The 21,366-nt window shown below is 39.1% G+C and overlaps 1 protein-coding gene across 4 annotated transcripts in view; it reads right to left on the bottom strand.

The window, feature by feature from the left end:
- The window catches only part of GUCY2F (guanylate cyclase 2F, retinal), a 126,582-nt gene that overhangs the window by 6,616 nt on the left and 98,600 nt on the right, over window positions 1–21,366 (bottom strand). For 2 of the 4 annotated variants that reach the window (XM_066250027.1, XM_066250030.1), the window contains 3 exons: window positions 4,305–4,393; window positions 4,129–4,217; window positions 1,313–1,345 (listed from right to left, as the gene is read on the bottom strand). In XM_066250027.1, the coding sequence (XP_066106124.1) occupies window positions 4,130–4,217; window positions 4,305–4,393 (177 nt within the window). In that variant the 3' untranslated portion in view covers window positions 1,313–1,345; window position 4,129. Of the gene's footprint in view, window positions 1–961; window positions 1,346–4,128; window positions 4,218–4,304; window positions 4,394–21,366 lie in introns of those variants that run through there. The other 2 variants (XM_066250029.1, XM_066250028.1) reach the window with 2 other exon arrangements.

Below are 21,366 nucleotides of genomic sequence, written 5' to 3'. Positions count from 1 at the left end.
TTCTCTGTGCCCCTCCCCCTCCCCCTAACTCTCTCCCTCCCTCCCTCCCATGTCCTCCCTCCCCCCCCCCTTGGTAACCACCACACTCTTGTCTATGTCTCTTAGTCTCATTTTTATGTTCCACCAATGTATGGAATCATGTAGTTCTTGTTTTTTTCTGATTTACTTATTTCACTCCTTATAATGTTATCAAGATCCCACCATTTTGCTGTAAATGATCTGATGTCATCATTTCTTATGGCTGAGTAGTATTCCATAGTGTATATGTACCACATCTTCTTTATCCAGTCTTCTATTGAAGGGCTTTTTGGTTGTTTCCATGTCTTGGCCACTGTGAACAGTGCTGCAATGAACATGGGGCTACATGTGTCTTCACGTATCAATGTTTCTGAGGTTTTGGGGTATATACCCAGTAGAGGGATTGCTGGGTCATAAGGTAGTTCTATTTGCAGTTTTTTGAGGAACCACCATACTTTCCTCCATAATGGTTGTACTACTTTACAGTCCCACCAACAGTGAATGAGGGTTCCTTTTTCTCCACAGCCTCTCCAACATTTGCTATTACCCGTCTTGTTGATAATAGCTAATCTAACAGGAGTGAGGTGGTATCTCATTGTAGTTTTGATTTGCATTTCTCTAATAACTAATGAAGCTGAGCATCTTTTCATATATCTGTTGGCCATTTGTATCTCTTCCTGGGAGAAGTGTCTGTTCATGTCCTCTTCCCATTTTTTTATTGGATTGTTTGTTTGTTTGTTGTTGAGTTTTATGAGTTCTTTGTAAATTTTGGATATTAGGCCCTTATCTGAGCTGTCGTTTGAAAATATCAGTTCCCATATAGTTGGCTGTCTGTTTATTTTGATATCAGTTTCTCTTGCTGAGCAAAAACTTTTAATTCTGATGTAGTCCCATTCATTTATCTTTGCCTTCACTTCTCTTGCCATTGGAGTAGATGCCTTCTTATCTTAGTCCAAGTTGTGCTTGCTATTTTGAAATAACCTAGCTTGGAGGTAGTTCTTTCCCCTTTCTTAGTGTTCACAGTCATCATACTTTACATTCAAACAGTCTTTTGGGTGATGGCTGTGTAATTAACAAAGCTCATTAATGTTACTTCCCAGATTAACCAATGTCACCCCAATAAATTTAATAAAAATTAAAATAATAATAAAGTTACTTCCCAGAGGCCTTTACACTAAAATTAGGCTTGAATATCTCTAGAGATTGGTCATCCTCAGAGGTATAGTCATTCACTAAATATCTTGCCCAGGCAGAACAATTTGTTGAACGAGAGTGAAATTTTCTATTGCCTCACCAAAGGAAGTTTCCAATCTTGGGGTCCCTGATCCTGGATGGGAGAGAGAAAAAACAGTAAGTGCACCTTCTTCAGGATTTTAATATGAATAATTTCAGGCCCTGCGACAACATTCTATTCCACAAACAGCTTGCAGATTGCTAACATTTCATGGATTGTTAAATAAATAAATATTTGTCATGCTTACATAATTAGATGTTGCTATTTACAAAAGTTATTACAAATTTCACAAAAGGGGGACATGTTAATATATAGGTAGTCCTCTTCTTACTAATGAGGTGTGTCCAAAACATTTATAAGTTAATGATTTGGAAATCAGAATGTATTGCTCCATATACACAGTTTTATATATGTGGTGGTCAGGTTTCTACACTAGTCCGTAAAGTTTGATTTATCCCACATGGAGCAGAGTTATATTAGGCAGGGGTCCTGGGTCCTGAGAGCAGAAAAAAGGGAATGTTTTCTTCCTGTTTTTGAACTCAAAGAAACACCCGAAAGAAATGTTTTAAAGTGATAGAATTTAACCACTATGACCCTCCATTCCTAAAAACGGCCAACTTCTTCATTTCTCCTTGTCCCAATCAAAATGAAACTTCCTTGTCCTCTTGAATATCTAGCTCAGCTTACCTTCCTCATAAGAAGAGTGATTAATTGCCCTTTACCCTCCAAAAGGTACATCTATGATTGAAAGAGGAGGCTTGTCAACCCCAAATGAACCCCAGTGGATGAAATTTCAGGGAAAGTAACCAGATGAAGTGATAACTTTTGGAAAGGTTTGGTAAGTGGTGGTTATTTGAGGACTTGACAAAGGAGCTACTAGGTAGACAACGGGGCCCTGCCTGAGAGGCACCGCCTATAGTCAGTTCACCAGAGCTGTTCCCCCTTTCACAACATCTTTTCTTCCCTCCTGACTGCACAGGGCTATTTAAAGGTCTCAAGTTTTCCCCTAACAACTCCCATGATAGTGGCAGTGGATGAGAGGCATTCATGGGTGTTGTGGGTCTTTTGTAAATTAGATATATCTCACTAAAGTCAGGCTGAAACATTCTGGAATGGGCAGTATTACGGGGTTATATCAACATAGGACATTGAGTGAGATAAACAAAATATCTGGTGAGCTCTTGAATCTAGGGCAAGCCTTAATATTTGTAAAGAGTGCTCTTCTTGAGAACTTTTGTGATTTGCACAGTACCAGGGCCAGTGTTGTTAATTAACATGCTGATTAAAGCACAAGTGTTAATGATGCCAGGATTAGAAGTCAAATCTACTTTTGGCCCACTTGGCTTCAATCTGTTCCATATACCCACAGCCCACAGAAGCCTGCTTTCTGTCAAGGAAGGGGTCCAGATGAGGGAGTGGAAATGGCCTAAGCTACATCCATCTGTAATGCTGAGAGAGTACTACCAAACACAGCCAATGAATGTGAGTTCGTTTCAGTGTCTTTTGCTACAAACTTCAACACATTATTAGGAATGGATAGGTTTAGTCTACCATGCCTCCAATGCCTACACCACCCTGCCAAAAGTAAAACCCTTAAAGAGTTTCAAAACCCTTTTCTACTATGTGAGGGGGAGAGATAAATAGAAAGAAACAAAAACAAAGAGAGTCTGAGACTGAGACTGACTGCATTTGTGTGTCTGTGTGTTTCCTTCCCCACAAGAAAGAATGTTCCTGCATATAGGATGAATGAGTGTCACAGCTGCCTATCTGCTTATCTTAGCCAATAGGGAAGAACAGAGCCAGGCCCCAGATGGCAGGGTGGCAGGGGTTTGACATGCTCAGTGCAGAATCTTTTCTGTAGCATAAATGCTATGATAGGTTATAAATGCTATGACCTGTGATAGACACAGAAAGAAAGATGCACTGGGTTTCCTTAAGAGAAAAAGAGTCATAGAGAGCAGCTAAAGTCAACTGAAGTTAGTGGAAAAATAGAAAGCATGTGGCTACCCTTGGTAGTTATTGTTAGAATTGTGATTATTTTTGGAACATGATTAAAAAACAAGTGAACAGGATTTTGTGGAGATGCTCTAGTGTTTATTTTAGAATCTTGTGATTTCTAAGGATATGTGGAGGGAGCAATGTGTCTTCGTGTCAGAGTGCCCAAGAAAGAGAGAGTAAAAAACCAAGATAAAGAAAAGATACTAACAGGAGCCCAAGAAAGCAATGGATTTCTTAGAGATAAATACATGGGAAGAATTCTTGATAATTAGGCTGTTGTTTGGTGCTTCAGAATATACAGAATTATATCTAGTAGAGGGGGAGGGGTAGGGGAATTGTCTTGAATTCAAGCCAAGCAGTCTAGGAGTAGCCACTATTAAGTTGGTTGGCAATGCCAATCTTGAAAGGAATTGAGTAATGCCTCTATAAAAAAATGACATAAGCATCCCTTCAAAGACAGTTTTATCAGTAGACCCTAGGAAAAGAAGAGTCATTGAAATATTGCTGTATTTCTCAGATTTGAGTCTCTCAAGACTTGAGGTGGCTCACCATGTGGCCCAGGTGCTCAACAATAAAAGAGACAGAGGTACATGCCAGATAACTAGATAGCAAAGCCAGTCTTGTTAACATTCAAATGTTATCAGTGCAAGAAGCAAGAGTCTCTCTCAGGCTAGAGCAGCTGACCTCCCTCAGATACAGCTCAGTCTGCAACAGGCCTCTCCACAAGGTTTTGCATAACTCAGCAGAGCTTGGAAATTCACCAACTCCATCACACTGTGCCAGCAGAGTGTATGCTAAGAATGGCACTTGTGCGAAAGGGAGCCCCAGCTTTGAAAATTTGGCAAGCTCTTGCACTCTGTTTTCTTGTTGGTCATTACCTTATGGCTTGTTTCTCACCAGCTGCCTTTCTGCTTTTCTTCTTTGGAAGGCTGCAATCTCCACTGGTTGCAGACCATGGCCCACTTGTCTACACGGTAAGAGAGGCACAAAATTAGTGAAGAGAGTGGCACAGAAAGACAGAAGAAGACTCTAATGAAGTGTGAACTCCACTTACCCATCTTTACCCACTGGTGGGGGCACAGGAAGGGGCTTTGTGAAGCTTTTTTTCCCAACCAGCCAGAAGGTCTCTTCTGTGCCTTTGCCCTTATTATAGAAAACATGAAAAAAAACTTAAACATGCTATAAACCTAATGAAGCACTCCTGATCGATAGGGTTCAGGTATTCAGTTTGGCTCAGAAATTGCCTCTGCTTTCCTATTGTCATCATTCCCTGGAATCTTTCTTCCTACACAGATTGCTTGCTATATATACTTAAGGTTCAGGCAAGCTCCATAAGCTGCCACAGCAACTAAATGAAAAGTAGACACCATTTCAAGTTGTCATCCAGTTGTTTTGTCTGCCCATTGCCATGAAACTTCATCTTTGGGAATGTATAGATGTTTAGCTTCATAGCAAGTAGACATCTGGATGCTCAATTGAACATTTTATTAGTCATATTTACTCTGATCTTTTAGCAGCAGGCAACACACTGTCCATTGTGTCTAGAGTACATACATTCAGAGTCTACCTCCCCCCAACATCTTCCCATCCAACTCTCAAAAAGCCCAAGAATGGAATAGAAATGGAAAGCAGACTGTGCAACTTTGTTTTTAAACCCAGGCAGGGCATCTTGGTTGCTTTGAGAAGTCTATCTTTCTGCAGTGTTCTTTTCATCCTGCCAGGGGGTTCTTATCTGTAGAGAGAGAATCCAGGGAGGGCTCCATCTATAGCCCTGGTGGTTAGCTGTCAAGAACCATAAATCTAAAAAGATGGAAGGAAGTTTAAACTCAAGCTGGTCATCCCAGATCCTGAATGATAACCTCAGAGAAGCCAAATTTTAAGTTTCTGCTCTGTTTTCCCTTTTTTACTATAACATCTCCTCTCCATGAGATTCTCTTTCTCTTTTTCAAAACTCTTTTGTCTGTTCTTTCATTTCCTCTAATCTATAAGAAAAAAAATGTGTTTACTAAGACTAAAAAAAAAGTAATGTAATGTTTTTCCAACTCATTAATCTAATATACAATGTTACTTTCAGCAGATCTCATTTGGAACATTTCTAAATTATTTAACTTAGAAATTCAAATCAGGTTTGCCCCCTTTAAATATCAAATACATTCCTCTTTATTTTGTATCATATATATTTATCCCTTAAAAATAATAACAACTATAATAATAATTAGTACATATAATTGGAGAATCTCAAATATTTTGCAAATATTTGGTTCAAGTCTCTGAATAAACCTTTCATGAAGCAAATAGGAAGAGCATACCACAACAGCCCAACCATCATTAACTGACAACTAACTCACCTAAAACTCAAATAATTGGACAGTTTGGGGCAACTCTTAAAAATATTCTCACATCACTCATTTTTACATTGATTCCACCTTCACTGTATTAGGTCTAAGAACACAGAGATGGCTCTGTCCTTAAAGAGCTCAGTGTAGTTAGATAAAAACAACTATTAGGCCATGTCTTAGGCTCTAACCCCAAACCTAACTATTTGCCTCCTAAGCTCTTTCTTTCTCTTGCAGTATCTAGTATAGTGATTTGCACAAAAGTTTCTCAATAAGTAGTCAGATTGTTCCATTAACTGACACTTTCAATCTTTGAGAACTTGGAATACTCAAGGTACCTTTAGACCTTATTTTGGTAAAACATACTCTTAAAGCTCAAACTTTAAGACCTCAACTCCTAGCCAAGTTTGACTGTATTAATATCTAGAGGATATCAGAACAGTATGCTAATCCCCAAGGGAGCTTTCCAAATGCCAGAATTATTCAGATATTTGGATGAGTTCTTGGACACACTGGAATAGCAAAACTACTGGTTGCTAAATAAGATAAGAGTGTTAAAGGCTCAAGCAAACTTCTAAATCAAAGAGTATGTTGGGGAGAGTGGAAAAATTCAAGATGGTGGCAGAGTAGGTGGAACCTACACTTACCTCCTCCCATGACCAAACTGGAATTACATCTAAAATATAAAGCAATCAGCCTGAATAACCAACTGAACAGTAGCTGAAGAGAAGTCTTCTAACTGAAGATTTATACAAGAAGCCACATCGAGACTAGAAGGAAGGGTGGGGATGCAAAGAGGACTAGACCTGCTCCCACAGGTGGCAGCTGATATTCTAGAGGGATATCTCAGCAGTGGGGGTTCCCAGTAAGAGGCAGGGATCTCAAATCCAAGCTGGGCTCCCCAGTCCAGAGTATTAGAGCCAAAAAGAGGTGCATACATAACATCTGGCTATGAAAATCAATGGAGATTTTGTCCACCAGGGAGAGAGAGAAGTCTGCTAAGCACCCTATTAAGGACCAATGCACAAAATCTCATTCACAGCAACTCAGTATAGGCTCCAGTATGGAGAGGGCAGAGCAGACTAGAGTTGTCTGAGAAGAGACTGAAGTTTGCATTTGTGGGGAGAGAGTCAAAGGGACAGCCCTCATGATCACTGTGTTGAGTCACTCTCCCAAACCACAGACATTCACTCTGGAATGGAGCACTCTCATCCATACGGCATCAGACTGGGGGAATGCTATAGCCCCAACCTCTGGCTTCCCTGTGGCTCTCTCCTTTGTGGTTTGCAACCTGCTGACAAGTCAGCTGCCTGGGTTGAAAATAGAGGTCTGGGCAGACTTAGGGAGTGTCAATGAATGAGTTGTGTGCTTTTGGGATGGAGAACATTTCTTCTACTTTCCTGTGAACCTGATTTGCACCTCCTTCTCATGGGAGATCCACTAGCCCTACTCTCCAGACTCTTGGTGGTCCCCACCTCCCAAGGACTGGTGGCTCTTCCCTGCCAAGGTCAACACAGAATCTGGGACAGACTAAGTTGTCTGGCTCTGGAGCAGGGTCAAACCCTCCACTTTCTCCAAACCTGAATTATTTCTCCCCATTCCAGGGAGATCCACTAGACCAACACTCCCAAATACTTGTCCCCCGCCACCACCATGATGAGATCTGGCTCCTGGCAGAATATTGGACAGACTGAGTTATGTGGCTTTAGACTGGGGGTCAGTTATCTCTTGCATGCCTGACTTGTGTAGAGAAATCCCTTTACATAACCAAATTTTGGTCTATTTTGGCCTGATAAACTCTGCTGGCTTCATTTGACAACTCCTTGAGACCCTGCTCAACCACAAAAGTGTGCAAGTAACTTTTGCTTATTTACTTATTTAACTCAATATAATGTTCTCAAGGTCTGTCCATGTTGTTGTAAATGTCACAATGTCATAATTTCTTAATGGTGTAACCATTTTTTTTAAACTCTATATCTGGTAAATTGCTTGCCTAACTTTTATTTAGCTCTTTTTCTCGAGAGAGATTTCTCCTTTTATTAAGTGCAGTTGATGGCTACACTTGAAATATCCAGAGAGTTTTGCTGAGTGGCCTCAGATCCAGCACTGGTACCAAGATTGAAATTGTATCAATCTGGTCAACACCATTCACCCCTACCTGGTGATTCACTGAGAACCTACCTCATACAGCTCGAGATTCACTGAGAACCTAGCTCATACAACACCACAGGCTCTTTTAGTGACTGAGCTTAACAGGCAGTCAGCAAGCAGAGGCAGGCAAAGGTGAATCTTGTGGTGTCTTGCTACTTTTGCTGACTTCCTCTGGGATTGGTGCTGGTGGAAGCTGGCTTTGGTGTACAGCTTGGTCTTTCCCACACACACAAAGGCCAAGCAGAGGTGGCCACAAATTATGGATCATTTTGTAGCTTCAAACAGTATACCTATGACCAGTCACAAAAGTCATCTAAATTGGCTTGACCAGAGTCTCTCTCAAGAGGTCCCAGAAACAACAAATCCATTATCCAGCTTCAGACAGCATTGAAGCAGGATCCAATTAGTTTCACAAGTGTCATATTCAAATAAAGATCCTGACAGGCATTGGAACATACTGAGATAACTTCCACTTTGTGTGGTCAGCACCTGCACAGCAGATCATATAGTATGGTTGAGGATCATCCTCACAGTCAGCTAGCCTTAGGGTCGACTCCATTTATAAATCAGTCAGTAGCAATCAAGACCCAATTACAACAGGAGAACTCATATAACATACACAAGGGACATTCCCAGAGCACCCATCTCAGAGGATCAAAGAGAGGATCACCAGGTGCCACAGGACACCTACTACATTAGGCCAATGTAAAAAGACAGAGTCATAGCAGATCTACTTAATACATAAAAAAAGGCAGCCCAAATGAGGAGACAAAGAAACATTCCCCAAATAAAAAGAGAAATCTCTCTCGAGAAAAAGAGCTAAATAAAAGTTAGGCAAGCAATTTACCAGATATAGTTTTTAAAAAATGGTTATACCATTAAGAAATTATGACATAGTGACATTTACAACAACATGGACAGACCTTGAGAACATTATATTGAGTTAAATAAGTAAATAAGCAAAAGCTAAGAACTGTATGATTTAACACATAGGTGGGATATAAAACTGAGATTCATGGACATAGATAAAAGTGAAGTGGCTACCAGGGGGAAGGGAATGTGTGGGGGTGAACCATGCAAAAATGGACAAATATAAGGTGATGGAAAATGATTTGAATTTGGGTAATGGGTATACAACATAATCAATATTAGAAATGTTTACCTGAAACTTATGTACTGTTATTGATCAATGTCACCCTGTTAAAGTTAATTTTCTAAATAAAATTTAAAAATTAAAATAAATGGAGAAGCCAAGATCACGTCAAGGACATAAGTAGTGAGTGCTGAGGTCTGACTACACCCCCACACACACACTACTGATTACTCTCCTGAGGCCAGGCAGGCAGGCCAGCAGTGGTAGATGCAGCAGCAAGGGCCAGGCAGCCCGAGGGTGTGCACACAAGCCCACCTATGGTGGCGGAGGCCCCAGGCAGCCACAGCAGCGGAGGTCCAGGCAGTTGCAGCAGCAGGGGCTGGGGCAGTTCAAGCATGTGCACAAACCTGACCGAGGCAGTGGAAGCCCAGGCGTCCATTGCAGCAGAGGCCCTGGTGGCCGCAGTAGCAGGGGCATGGACAGTACAAGTGCACACGCAAGCCAACCTGCAGTGGCGGAGGCTGGGCCGGCCATGGCAGCAGCTCGAGTGCATGCCCACAAGCCTGCCCATGGTGGTGGAAACCGCGGCAGCTGCCATGGCAGGCCAGTGCCAGCAGCGCCAGAACCCGAATGCCCGAAGAGGCGGTAGTGGTGGTGGCAGGCCAGCGAATAGACCACATATCAAGAACATAGAGACCACACCCACTGGACTCTTGTAGCCGCATCCTTCTAAGGGCTGAAAAGAGGAAAATAAATTAATTAAACTTTAAAAACTGTCTGGATAGAATGACGCCTGAGGTTAAGTAGCAAGCCACATCCGATACCATACCTAATCTCTGAATTACAGTACTGAACCCAAGTAGCCAGCAATAAGAGGTGGCAGAAAGTGGATCTCAGGAAAATTTGAACTTCTTTTTTTTTTTTTTTTTTTTTTTAATGGGGCGACATCAATAAATCAGGATACATATATTCAAAGATAACAAGTCCAGGTTATCTTGTCGTTCAATTATGTTGCATACCCATCACCTAGAGTCAGATTGTCCTCTGTCACCTTCTATCTAGTTTACTTTGTGCCCCTCCCCCTCCCCCTTTCCCTCTCCGTTTCCCTGCTCCCCCTCCCCCGTAACCACCACACTCTTATCAATGTCTCTTAGTTTCATTTTATGTCCCACCTACGTATGGAATAATGCAGTTCCTGGTTTTTTCTGATTTACTTATTTCGCTTCATATCATGTTATCAAGATCCCACCATTTTGCTGTAAATGATCCAATGTCATCATTTCTGATGGCTGAGTAGTATTCCATAGTGTATATGTGCCACATCTTCTTTATCCAGTCGTCTATTGACGGGCTTTTTGGTTGTTTCCATGTCCTGGCCACTGTGAACAATGCTGCAATGAACATGGGGCTGCATGTGTCTTTACGTATCAATGTTTCTGAGTTTTTGGGGTATATACCCAGTAGAGGGATTGCTGGGTCATAAGGTAGTTCTATTTTCAGTTTTTTGAGGAACCACCATACTTTCTTCCATAATGGTTGTACTACTTTACATTCCCACCAACAGTGTATGAGGGTTCCTTTTTCTCCACAGCCTCTCCAACATTTGCTATTACCTGTCTTGCTAATAATAGCTAATCGAACAGGTGTGAGGTGGTATCTCATTGCAGTTTTGATTTGCATTTCTCTAATAACTAAAGAAGATGAGCATCTTTTCATATATCTGTTGGCCATTTGTATTTCTTCCTGGGAGAAGTGTCTGTTCATATCCTCTTCCCATTTTTTTATTGGATTGTTTGTTTGTTTGTTGTTGAGTTTTCTGAGTTCTTTGTATATTTTGGATATTAGGCCCTTATCTGAGCTGTTGTTTGAAAATATCATTTCCCATTTAGTTGGCTTTCTGTTTATTTTGTTATCAGTTTCTCTTGCTGAGCAAAAACTTCTTAGTCTGATGTAGTCCCATTCATTAATTTTTGCCTTCACTTCTCTTGCCATTGGAGTCAAGGAACTTGAACTTCTAAATGAACTTCCCCCAGGCCAAGAGTAGATATACCTATCCTAGGTATGCAGCTGATATTTACAACAGCACCTTGCCCAGCAAGGCAGTCACAAGATCTGGATCACCTGTGGCTCCAAAAAGGTTGAAAAGAGCCAGTCATAGGCCCTGGCCGGTTGGCTCAGTGGTAGAGCATCGGCCTGGCGTGCAGGGGACCCGGGTTCGATTCCCAGCCAGGGCACATAGGAGAAGCGCCCATTTGCTTCTCCACAACCCCCCCTCCTTCCTCTCTGTCTCTCTCTTCCCCTCCCGCAGCCAAGGCTCCATTGGAGCAAAGATGGCCCGGGCGCTGGGGATGGCTCCTTGGCCTCTGCCCCAGGCGCTAGAGTGGCTCTGGTCGTGGTAAAGTGACGCCCTGAAGGGGCAGAGCATCGCCCCCTGGTGGGCAGAGCATCGCCCCTGGTGGGCGTGCTGGGTGGATCCTGGTCAGGCGCATGTGGGAGTCTATCTGACTGTTTCTCCCCGTTTCCAGCTTCAGAAAAATACAAAAAAAAAAAAAGAGCCAGTCATAGGAAGTGACCCCCACTGATCTGTGCCAGGTTCCAGACAGGGAGGTCCAGGGTGGGCACATCCAGCAGCCATATATGGAGAGCATCAGCTCAGGAACTAACAACACCTGTTAGAGTGGTATCTTAAAGAAGGTCTCCTCACACCTGACCGAGCTAAGACATAGAAAACGCTGACACAAATATCAAAAAGAGCAGTACATTATTCCATACATAGGTGGGACATAAAAACGAGACTAAGAGACATTGACAAGAGTGTGGTGGTTATGGGGGGTGGGAGGGAGAGGGAAAGGGGGAGGGGGAGAGGCACAAAGAAAACTAGATAGAAGGTGACGGAGGACAATCTGACTTTGGGTGATGTGTATGCAACATAATTGATTGACTAGATAACCTGGACATGTTTTCTTTGAACATATGTACCCTGATTTATTGATGTCACTCTAGTAAAATTAATTAAAAAAAAGAGCAGTAGCAGCAAACAAGTAGCCCACAGCAGATTACAAACAACAGCTGATGCCAACTGAAGAAAATCTAGAAACAACACAACTGGAAATTGGAGACAGACAATACCAACCTTAGACTCATCTAGCTACACAAACAACACACCCAAAGGAGGAGTCTTTACATAGACAAAATGAGAAGACAGAAAAATGCAATCCAAATCAATCAACAAGAGAAATCCCCAGAAAAAGAACAGAATGAAATGGAAATAACCAAATTATCAAATGCAGAATTTGAAATAATGTTAGGATGTTCAAAGATCTTAGAGCAACAATAGATGGACATAATGAGCATCTAAATAAACAGATAGAAAAATCAAAAAGAACATTAAAATCATAAAAAGTAACTACTTAGAAATGACAAATACAAATATCAGCAATGGAGATTACCCTAGAAGGAATTAAAAGTAGGCTGAATGAAGCAGAGGATCGAATCAGTGATTTAGAGGATAAGATAAATGAAAGCACAGAAGAGGAGCAGCAAAAAGAAAAGAGGCTCAAAAAGTGTGTGGGAACTCTAAGTGTGTGGGAACTCTGTGACAACATGAAGAGAAACAACATCTGCATCATAGGGGTTCCTGAAGAAGAAGAGAGAGAACAAGGGATAAAGAAACTGATTTAAGAAATCACAGCTGAAAACTTCCTTAAATTGATGAAGGAAAGTCACACAAGTTCAAGAAGCACAAAGAGTCCCATTAAAGAGGAACTCAAAGAGGCCTACACCAAGACACATCATAATTAAAATGCCAAAATTAAGGGATAAAGAAAGAATACTAAAAGCTGCAAGAGCAAAGCAGTCAATTACCTAAAAGGAGCCCCCAAAAGGATGACATCGACTTCTCAACAGAAACACTAGATGACAGAAGAGAATGGCAAAAAATATTCAAAGCAATGTAAAACAAGGGCCTACAGCCTGACCTGTGGTGGCGCAGTGGATAAAGCGCTGACCTGGAAATGCTGAGGTCGCCAGTTCGAAACCCTGGGCTTGCCTGGTCAAGGCACTTATGGGAGTTGATGCTTCCTGCTCCTCCTCCTTCTCTCTCTATGTCCCTCTCTCCTCTCCCTCTCTCTCTCCTTTCTAAAATGAATATATTAAAAAAATAATAATAGTAAAATAAAAACAAATAAACATTCTTCCCAATGCCTCCCCCCCAAAAAAAACCCCCAAAAAACAAGAGCCTACAACCAAGACTTCATTACCCAGCAAGGCTATCATTTAAAATTGAAGGAGAAATAAAAAGCTTCCTAGACAAAAGAAACAAACAAACAAAAAAAAACAAAAACAAGAAATTCATTACAACTAAACCAATGCTACAAAAAATGTTAAGGGGCCTGTTGTAAACAGAACAAAGAGAAAAAAAATCAGAAAAAGAAAAATGTAGATTTAAAGAATAAAATAGTAATAAACAACTACATAACAATAACCTTAAATGTAAATGGATTAAATATTCCAATCAAAAGCCATTGGGTAGCTGCATGGATAAGAAAACAGGACATATGCAGTCTACAGAAGACCCACCTCGAAACAATAGAGACACACAGACTTAAAGTAAAAGAATGGAAAAAAAAAACTATCATTATTTGCAGATGATATGATATTGTATATAGAAAACCCTAAAGTCTCAGTCAAAAAACTACTGGACCTGATAAATAAATTCAGCAAAGTGGCAGGATATAAAATCAATACTCAGAAATCAGAAGCATTTTTATACACCAACAATGAACAGTCAGAAAGAGAAATTAAGGAAACAATCCCCTTCACAATTACAACCAAAAAAATAAAGTACCTAGGAGTAAACTTAACCAAGGAGACTAAAGACTTGTACTCGGAAAATTACAAAGCATTGATAAAAGAAATCAAGGAAGACACTAACAAGTGGAAGCATATACCGTGCTCATGGTTAGGAAGAATAAACATCATTAAAATGTCTATATTACCCAAAGCAATCTATAAATTCAATGCAATACCAATTAAAATACCAATGACATACTTCAAAGATATAGAACACATATTCCAAAAATTTATATGGAACCAAAAGAGAACATGAATAGCCTCAGCAATCTTAAAAAAGAAGAATAAAGTGGGAGGTATCACACTTCCTGATATCAAGTTATACTACAAGGCCATTGTACTCAAAACAGCCTGGTACTGGCATAAGAACAGGCATATAGATCAATGAAACAGAACAGAGAACCCAGAAATAAACCCACAGTTCTATGGACAACTGATATTTGACAAAGGAGGTAAGGAAATACAATGGAGTAAAGACAGCCTCTTTAACAAATGATGTTGGAAAAATTGGATAGCTACCTGCAAAAAAATGAAACTAGATCACCAGCTTACACCACTCACAAAAATAAACTCAAAATGGATAAAAGACTTAAATGTAGGCCGTGAAACCATAAGCATCTTAGAAGAAAACATAGGCAGTAAGCTCTCGGACATCTCTCAGAGCAATATATTTGCTGATTTATATCCATGGGGAAGTGAAATAAAAGACAGGATAAACAAATGGGACTATATCAAACTAAAAAGCTTTTGCACAGCTAAAGACAACAAGAACAGAATAAAAAGACAAACTACACAATGGGAGAACATATTTGACAATACGTCTGATAAGGGGTTAATAACCAAAATTTATAAAGAACTTGTAAAACTCAACACCAGGAAGACAAACAACCCAATCCAAAAATGGGCAAAAGAGATGAATAGACACTTCTCCAAAGAGGACATACAGATGGCCAATAGGCATATGAAAAAATGCTCAACATCACTAATCATTAGAGAAATGCAAATTAAAACCACAATAAGATATCACCTCACACCAGTCAGAATGGCGTTTATCAACAAAACAATACAGAATAAGTGCTGGCGAGGATGTGGAGAAAAGGGAACGCTACTGCACTGCTGGTGGGAATGCAGACTGGTGCAGCCACTGTGGAAAACAGTATGGAGATTCCTCAAAAATCTGAAAATCGAACTGCCTTTTGACCCAGCTATCCCACTTTTAGGAATATACCCCAAGGACACCATAGAACGGCTCGAAAAGGAGAAATGCACCCGCATGTTTGTGGCAGCATTGTTCACAATAGCGAAGATCTGGAAACAGCCCAAGTGTCCGTCAGAGGACGAGTGGATTAAAAAGCTTTGGTACATATATACTATGGAATACTACTCAGCCATAAGAAATGATGACATCGGATCATTTACAATAACATGGATGGACCTTGACAACATTATATGGAGTGAAATAAGTAAATCAGAAAAAAAAACTAAGATGAATCCATACATAGAAGGGACATAAAAATGAGACTCAGAGACATGAACAAGAATGTGATGGCAACAGGGGCGGGAGGTTGGGGGAGGGGGGAGGGGGTGAAAAAGGAGAGAGGGGTTAGGGGAGGGGACGGGCACAAAGAAAACCAGATAGAAGGTGACAGAAGACAATTTAACTTTGGTGGAGGGGTATACAGCACAATCAAATGTCAAAATAATCTAGAGATATTTTATCTCAACATATGTACCCTGATTTATCAATGTCACTGCATTAAATTTAATAAAAAAATAAATTAAAAAAAATTGTGAAAAAAAAAGAATGGAAAAATATATTTCATGGAAATGAAAAAAAAAGTTGGGGTAGCAAAACTTATATCTGACAAAATGGACATTAAAACAAAGGATATTGTAAGGGATAAAAAAGGTCACTACATAATGATAAAGGGAATAATCCAAAAGGAAGATATAACCATTATAAATATCTATGCACCTAATATAGGAACACCTAAATATATAAAAAAGATTTTGATGGACATAAAGGGTGAGATCAACAGCAATATTATAATAGTAGGGAATTTTAATACCCCACTAACATCACTGGATAGATCCTCAAGAAAGAAAATTAACAAAGAAACAAGAGTCTTAAAGGACACACTAGATCAAATGGACTAAATAGATATCTTCAGAACCTTTCACCCTAAAGCAGCTGAATATACATTCTTTTCAAGTGCTCATGGTATATTCTCTAGGATAGACCACATGCTAGGACATAATAGGAGTCTCAATAAATTTAAGAAGATTGAAATCACATCAAGCATCTTCTCTGATCACAGTGGCATGAAACTAGAAATCAACTACAACAGAAAAACTAAAAAACATTCAAATACTTGGAGACTGAACAGCATGTTGTTAAATAACAAATGAGTTAACAATGAGATCAAAGAAGAAGTAAAAAATTACCTTGAAACACAGAAAAAAATTACCTTGAAACAAATGAAAATAAACATACAACAACTTCAAATTTATGGGACACAGCAAAAGCAGTCCAGATAGAGAAGTTCATAGCATTACAGGCAAACTTAAGAAGCAAGAAAAAGCCCAAATAAACAACTAACCCTGCATCCAAATGAACTAGAAAAAAACAACAACAACAACAAACAAAGCCCAGAGAAAGTACAAGAAAGGAAATAATAATGATCAGAGAGGAAATAAATGACATAGAGGCTAAAAAAACAATACAGAAGACCAATGAAACCAAGAGCTGGTTCTTTGAAAAGGTAAACAAGATTGAAGAACCTTTAACCAGACTCATCAAGAAAAAAAGAGAGAAGACTCAAATAAATAAAATTAGAAATGAGAGTGGAGAAATAACAACTGACACAACAGAAATACAAAATATTTTAAGAAAATACTATGAAGAACTGTATGCCAAAAAACTAGACAACTTAGATGAAATGGACAAATTCCTTGAAACATACAATCTTCCAAAAATCAATCTGGAAGAATCAGAAAACCTAAATAAACTGATTATATCAAATGACGTTGAAACAGTTATCAAAAAACTCCCAACAAACAGAAGTCCTGGACAGGATGGCTTCACAGGCAAATTTTACCAAATATTCAAAGAACTAACTCTTATCGTTCTCAAACTATTTCAAAAACTTCAAGACAAGGGAAGACTTCCAAGCTCCTTTTATGAGGCGAGCATAATCCTCATTCCAAAACCAGGCAGAGATACTACAAAGAAATAAAACTATAGGCCAATAACCCTGATGAATTTAGATGCTAAAATTCTCAACAAAATATTAGCAAACCAGATCCAGCAATACATTAAAAAAATCATACATCATGATCAAGTGGGATTTACTCTGGGGAGGCCAGGCTGGTACAATATTCAAAAAACAGTCAATGTGATTCATCACATAAACAAAAGGAAAGAGAAAAATCACATGATAAGATTAACAGCGCAGAAAAAGCATTTGATAAAATCCAGCACCCATTCATGATCAAAACTCTCAGCAAGGGAAAACTGGAAAGCCACATGCAAAAGAATGAAACTGGACTACAGTCTCTCCCCCTGTACAAAAATTAACTCAAAATGGATCAAAGATCTAAACATAAGACCTGAAACAATTAAGTACATAGAAGAAGACATAGGTACTCAACTCATGGACCTGGGTTTTAAAGAGCATTTTATGAATTTGACTCCAATGGCAAGAGAAGTGAAGGCAAAAATTAATGAATGGGACTACATCAGACTAAGAAGTTTTTGCTCAGCAAGAGAAACTGATAACAAAATAAACAGAAAGCCAACTAAATGGGAAATGATATTTTCAAACAACAGCTCAGATAAGGGCCTAATATCCAAAATATACAAAGAACTCAGAAAACTCAACAACAAACAAACAAACAATCCAATAAAAAAATGGGAAGAGGATATGAATAGACACTTCTCCCAGGAAGAAATACAAATGGCCAACAGATATATGAAAAGATGCTCATCTTCTTTAGCTATTAGAGAAATGCAAATCAAAACTGCAATGAGATACCACCTCACACCTGTTCGATTAGCTGTTATTAGCAAATCAGGTAATAGCAAATGTTGGAGAGGCTGTGGAGAAAAAGGAACCCTCATACACTGTTGGTGGGAATGTAAAGTAGTACAACCATTATGGAAGAAAGTATGGTGGTTCCTCAAAAAACTGAAAATAGAACTACCTTATGACCCAGCAATCCCTCTACTGGGTATATATCCCAAAAACTCAGAAACATTGATACGTAAAGACACATGCAGCCCCATGTTCATTGCAGCATTGTTCACAGTGGCCAGGACATGGAAACAACCAAAAAGCCCATCAATAGATGACTGGATAAGGAAGATGTGGCACATATACACTATGGAATACTACTCAGCCATAAGAAATGATGACATCGGAACATTTACAGCAAAATGGTGGGATCTTGATAACATGATACAAAGCGAAATAAGTAAATCAGAAAAAAACAGGAACTGTATTATTCCATACGTAGGTGGGACATAATAGTGAAACTAAGAGAAGTTGATAAGAGTGTGGTGGTTACGGGAGGGAGGGGGGAATGGGAGAGGGATAGGGGGTGGGGAGGGGCACAAAGAAAACAAGATAGAAGGTGACAGAGGACAATCTGACTTTGGGTGGTGGGTATGCAACATAATTGAACGACAAGATAACCTGGACTTGTTATCTTTGAATATATGTATCCTGATTTATTGATGTCACCCCATTAAAAAAATAAAATTATAAAAAAAAAAACTCTCAGCAATGTGGGAATACAAGGAACATACCTCAACATAGTAAAGGCCATCTATGACAAACCCACTGCCAACATCATACTCAATGGGCAAAAATTAAAAGCAATCCCCTTCAGATCAGGAACAAGGCAGGGGTGCCCCCTTTCATCACTCTTATTCAACATAGTTCTGGAAGTCCTAGCCACAGCAATCAGACAAGAAGAAGACATAAAAGGTATCCATATTGGCAAAGAAGAAGTAAAATTATCATGATTTGCTGATAACATAATACTGTACATAGAAAGCCCTAAAGTCTCAGTCAAAAAACTACTGGACCTAATAAATAAATTCAGCAAGGTAGCAGAATATAAAATTAATATTCAGAAATCAGTCGCATTTTTATACACCAACAATGAACTGTCAGAAAGAGAAATTAAGGAAACAATCTCTTTCACTATTGCAACAACAACAAAAAATAAAGTACCTAGGAGTAAAATCTAGCCAAGGAGGTTAAAGACTTGTACCCGGAGAATTATAAAACATTGATAAAAAGAAATCAAGGAATATATATACAAACAAGTGGAAGCATATACTGTGTTCAGGGATAGGAAAAATAAATATCATTAAAATGTCTATATCACCCAAAGCAATTTATAAATTCAATGCAATTCTTATTGAAATACCAAGGACATACTTCAAAGATAGAAAACAAATATTTCAAAAATGTATATGGAACCAAAAACGAACACAAATAGCCTCAGCAATCTTGAAAAAGAAAAATAAAGTGGGTGGTATCACACTTCCTGATATCAAGTTATAATACAAGGCCGCTGTATTCAAAACAGCTTGGTACTGGCATAAGAACAGGCATAGGGATCAATGGAACAGAACAGAGAACCCAGAAATAAACCCACACCTATATGGACAACTGATATTTGACAAAGGAGGTAAAAGCATACAATGGAGTAAAGACTGTCTCTTTAACAAATGGTGTTGGGAAAATTGGACAGGTACTTGTAAGAAAATGAAACTAGACTACCAACTTACACCATACACAAAAATAAACTCAAAATGGATAAAAGATTTAAATGTAAGTTGTGAAACCATAATCATCTGGGAAGAAAACTGGCAGTAAGCTCTCTGACATTTCTCGCAGCAATATATTTGCTGATTTATTTAAGGGCAAGAGAAATAAAGAACAGGATGAACAAATGAGACTATATCAAGCTAAAAAGCTTTTGTACAGCTAAAAACAATATGAACAAAATAAAAAGAGAAACCATACAATGGGAGAACATATTCAACAATAAGTCTGATAAGGGGTTAATAACCAACATTTATAAAGAACTTCAAAAATACAACATCAGGAAAGTAAACTGCCCAATCAAAAAATGGGCGGAAGAACTGAATAGACACTTCTCCAAAGAGGACATACAGATGGCCAATAAGCATATGAAAAAATGTTTAACATCACTAATCATTAGAGAAATGCAAATTAAAACCACAATGAGATATCACCTCACACCAGTCAGAATGGAGCTCATCAACAAAACAGCACAGAATAAGTGCTGGCAAGTGTGTGGAGAAAAGGGAACCTTCCTGCACTGCTGATGGGAATGCAGACTGGTGTAGCCACTGTGGAAAATTATGGAGATTCCTCAAATAATTAAAAATGGAAAAGCCTTTTGACTCAGCTATTCCACTTTTAGGAATATGTCGTAAGAATATCAAATTACTGACCCAAAAGAAGAAATGCACCCCCATGTTTATGGCAGCATTGTTTATAATAGCCAAGATCTGGAAACAGCCCAAGTGTCTGTCAGTGGATGAGTGGATTAAAAAGCAGTTGGTACATATACACAATGGAATACCACGTGGCCATGAAAAAGAAGAAAATCTTACCTTTTGCAACAACATGGATGGAACTGGAGACTATTATGCTAAGTGAAATAAGCCAGGTAGAGAAAGAAAAATATCATACAACCTCACTCATATGAGGAATTTAATGAACAATGTGAACTGAGGAATGAAATAGAGGTAGAGGAAGGATCAAAGGGACCAGAGGGAAAGTGGTCAGAGGGAAAGGGGAGGAGAGGGTGGGATCAGAGAAGGGAAAGAGGTCAGTGAAATTATATATACATAACACAGCATTATAGAGAGCAGGACAGCAAATCCTGAAGGGAAGGGGGGAAGGCATTGGAGGAGGGGTAAAAGGGTGTGTCAAGGGGAACACGAGGGTGGGGAGAAGGAGGTATATTTTGTGGCAGACTTGAATCTATGTAAGCACAATAAATTAAAATTAATATAAAAATTTTTAATTAAAAAAAATGGTTACAAATATGTTTAAAGAATTCAGTGAACTCTTCAATAGCATTCAAAAACACATAAAAGGTATAAAAAGGAAATAGTCAGAAATGAAGAATTCAATATGTGACATGAAAAATACAGTAGAACAGGGGTCGGGAACCTATGGCTCACGAGCCAGATGTGGCTCTTTTGATGGCTACATCTGGCTCACAGGCAAATCTTTAATAAAAAATTAATAATGTTAAAAATATAAAACATTCTCATGTATTACAATCCATTCATTTCCTACCACTCATGTTCATGGTTGCGGGTGGCTGGAGCCAATCACAGCTGTCCTCCGGGACAACACCAAATTTTTATTGGATAATGCGTAACATACACGGGTCATTGTACAACTCTCACAAAATTACATTTTAAAATATGTGGTGTTCATGGCTCTCTCAGCCAAAAAGATTCCTGACTCCTGCACTAGAAGGAATAAACAGTATGTTGCATGAAACAGATAATCCAATCAGAGATTTGGAAGGAAAGTTTACACAAAACATCCAATCAGAACAGAGGAAAAAATAATTTTAAAAATTAGGATAGTTTAAGGGACCTTTAGGATAGCATGAAGTCTAACCAT

This window comes from Saccopteryx bilineata, chromosome X, assembly GCF_036850765.1.
Source record: "Saccopteryx bilineata isolate mSacBil1 chromosome X, mSacBil1_pri_phased_curated, whole genome shotgun sequence".
In the NCBI taxonomy this organism is placed as follows: Eukaryota; Metazoa; Chordata; class Mammalia; order Chiroptera; family Emballonuridae; genus Saccopteryx; species Saccopteryx bilineata.
This window is presented reverse-complemented; position numbering and strand designations above follow the sequence as displayed.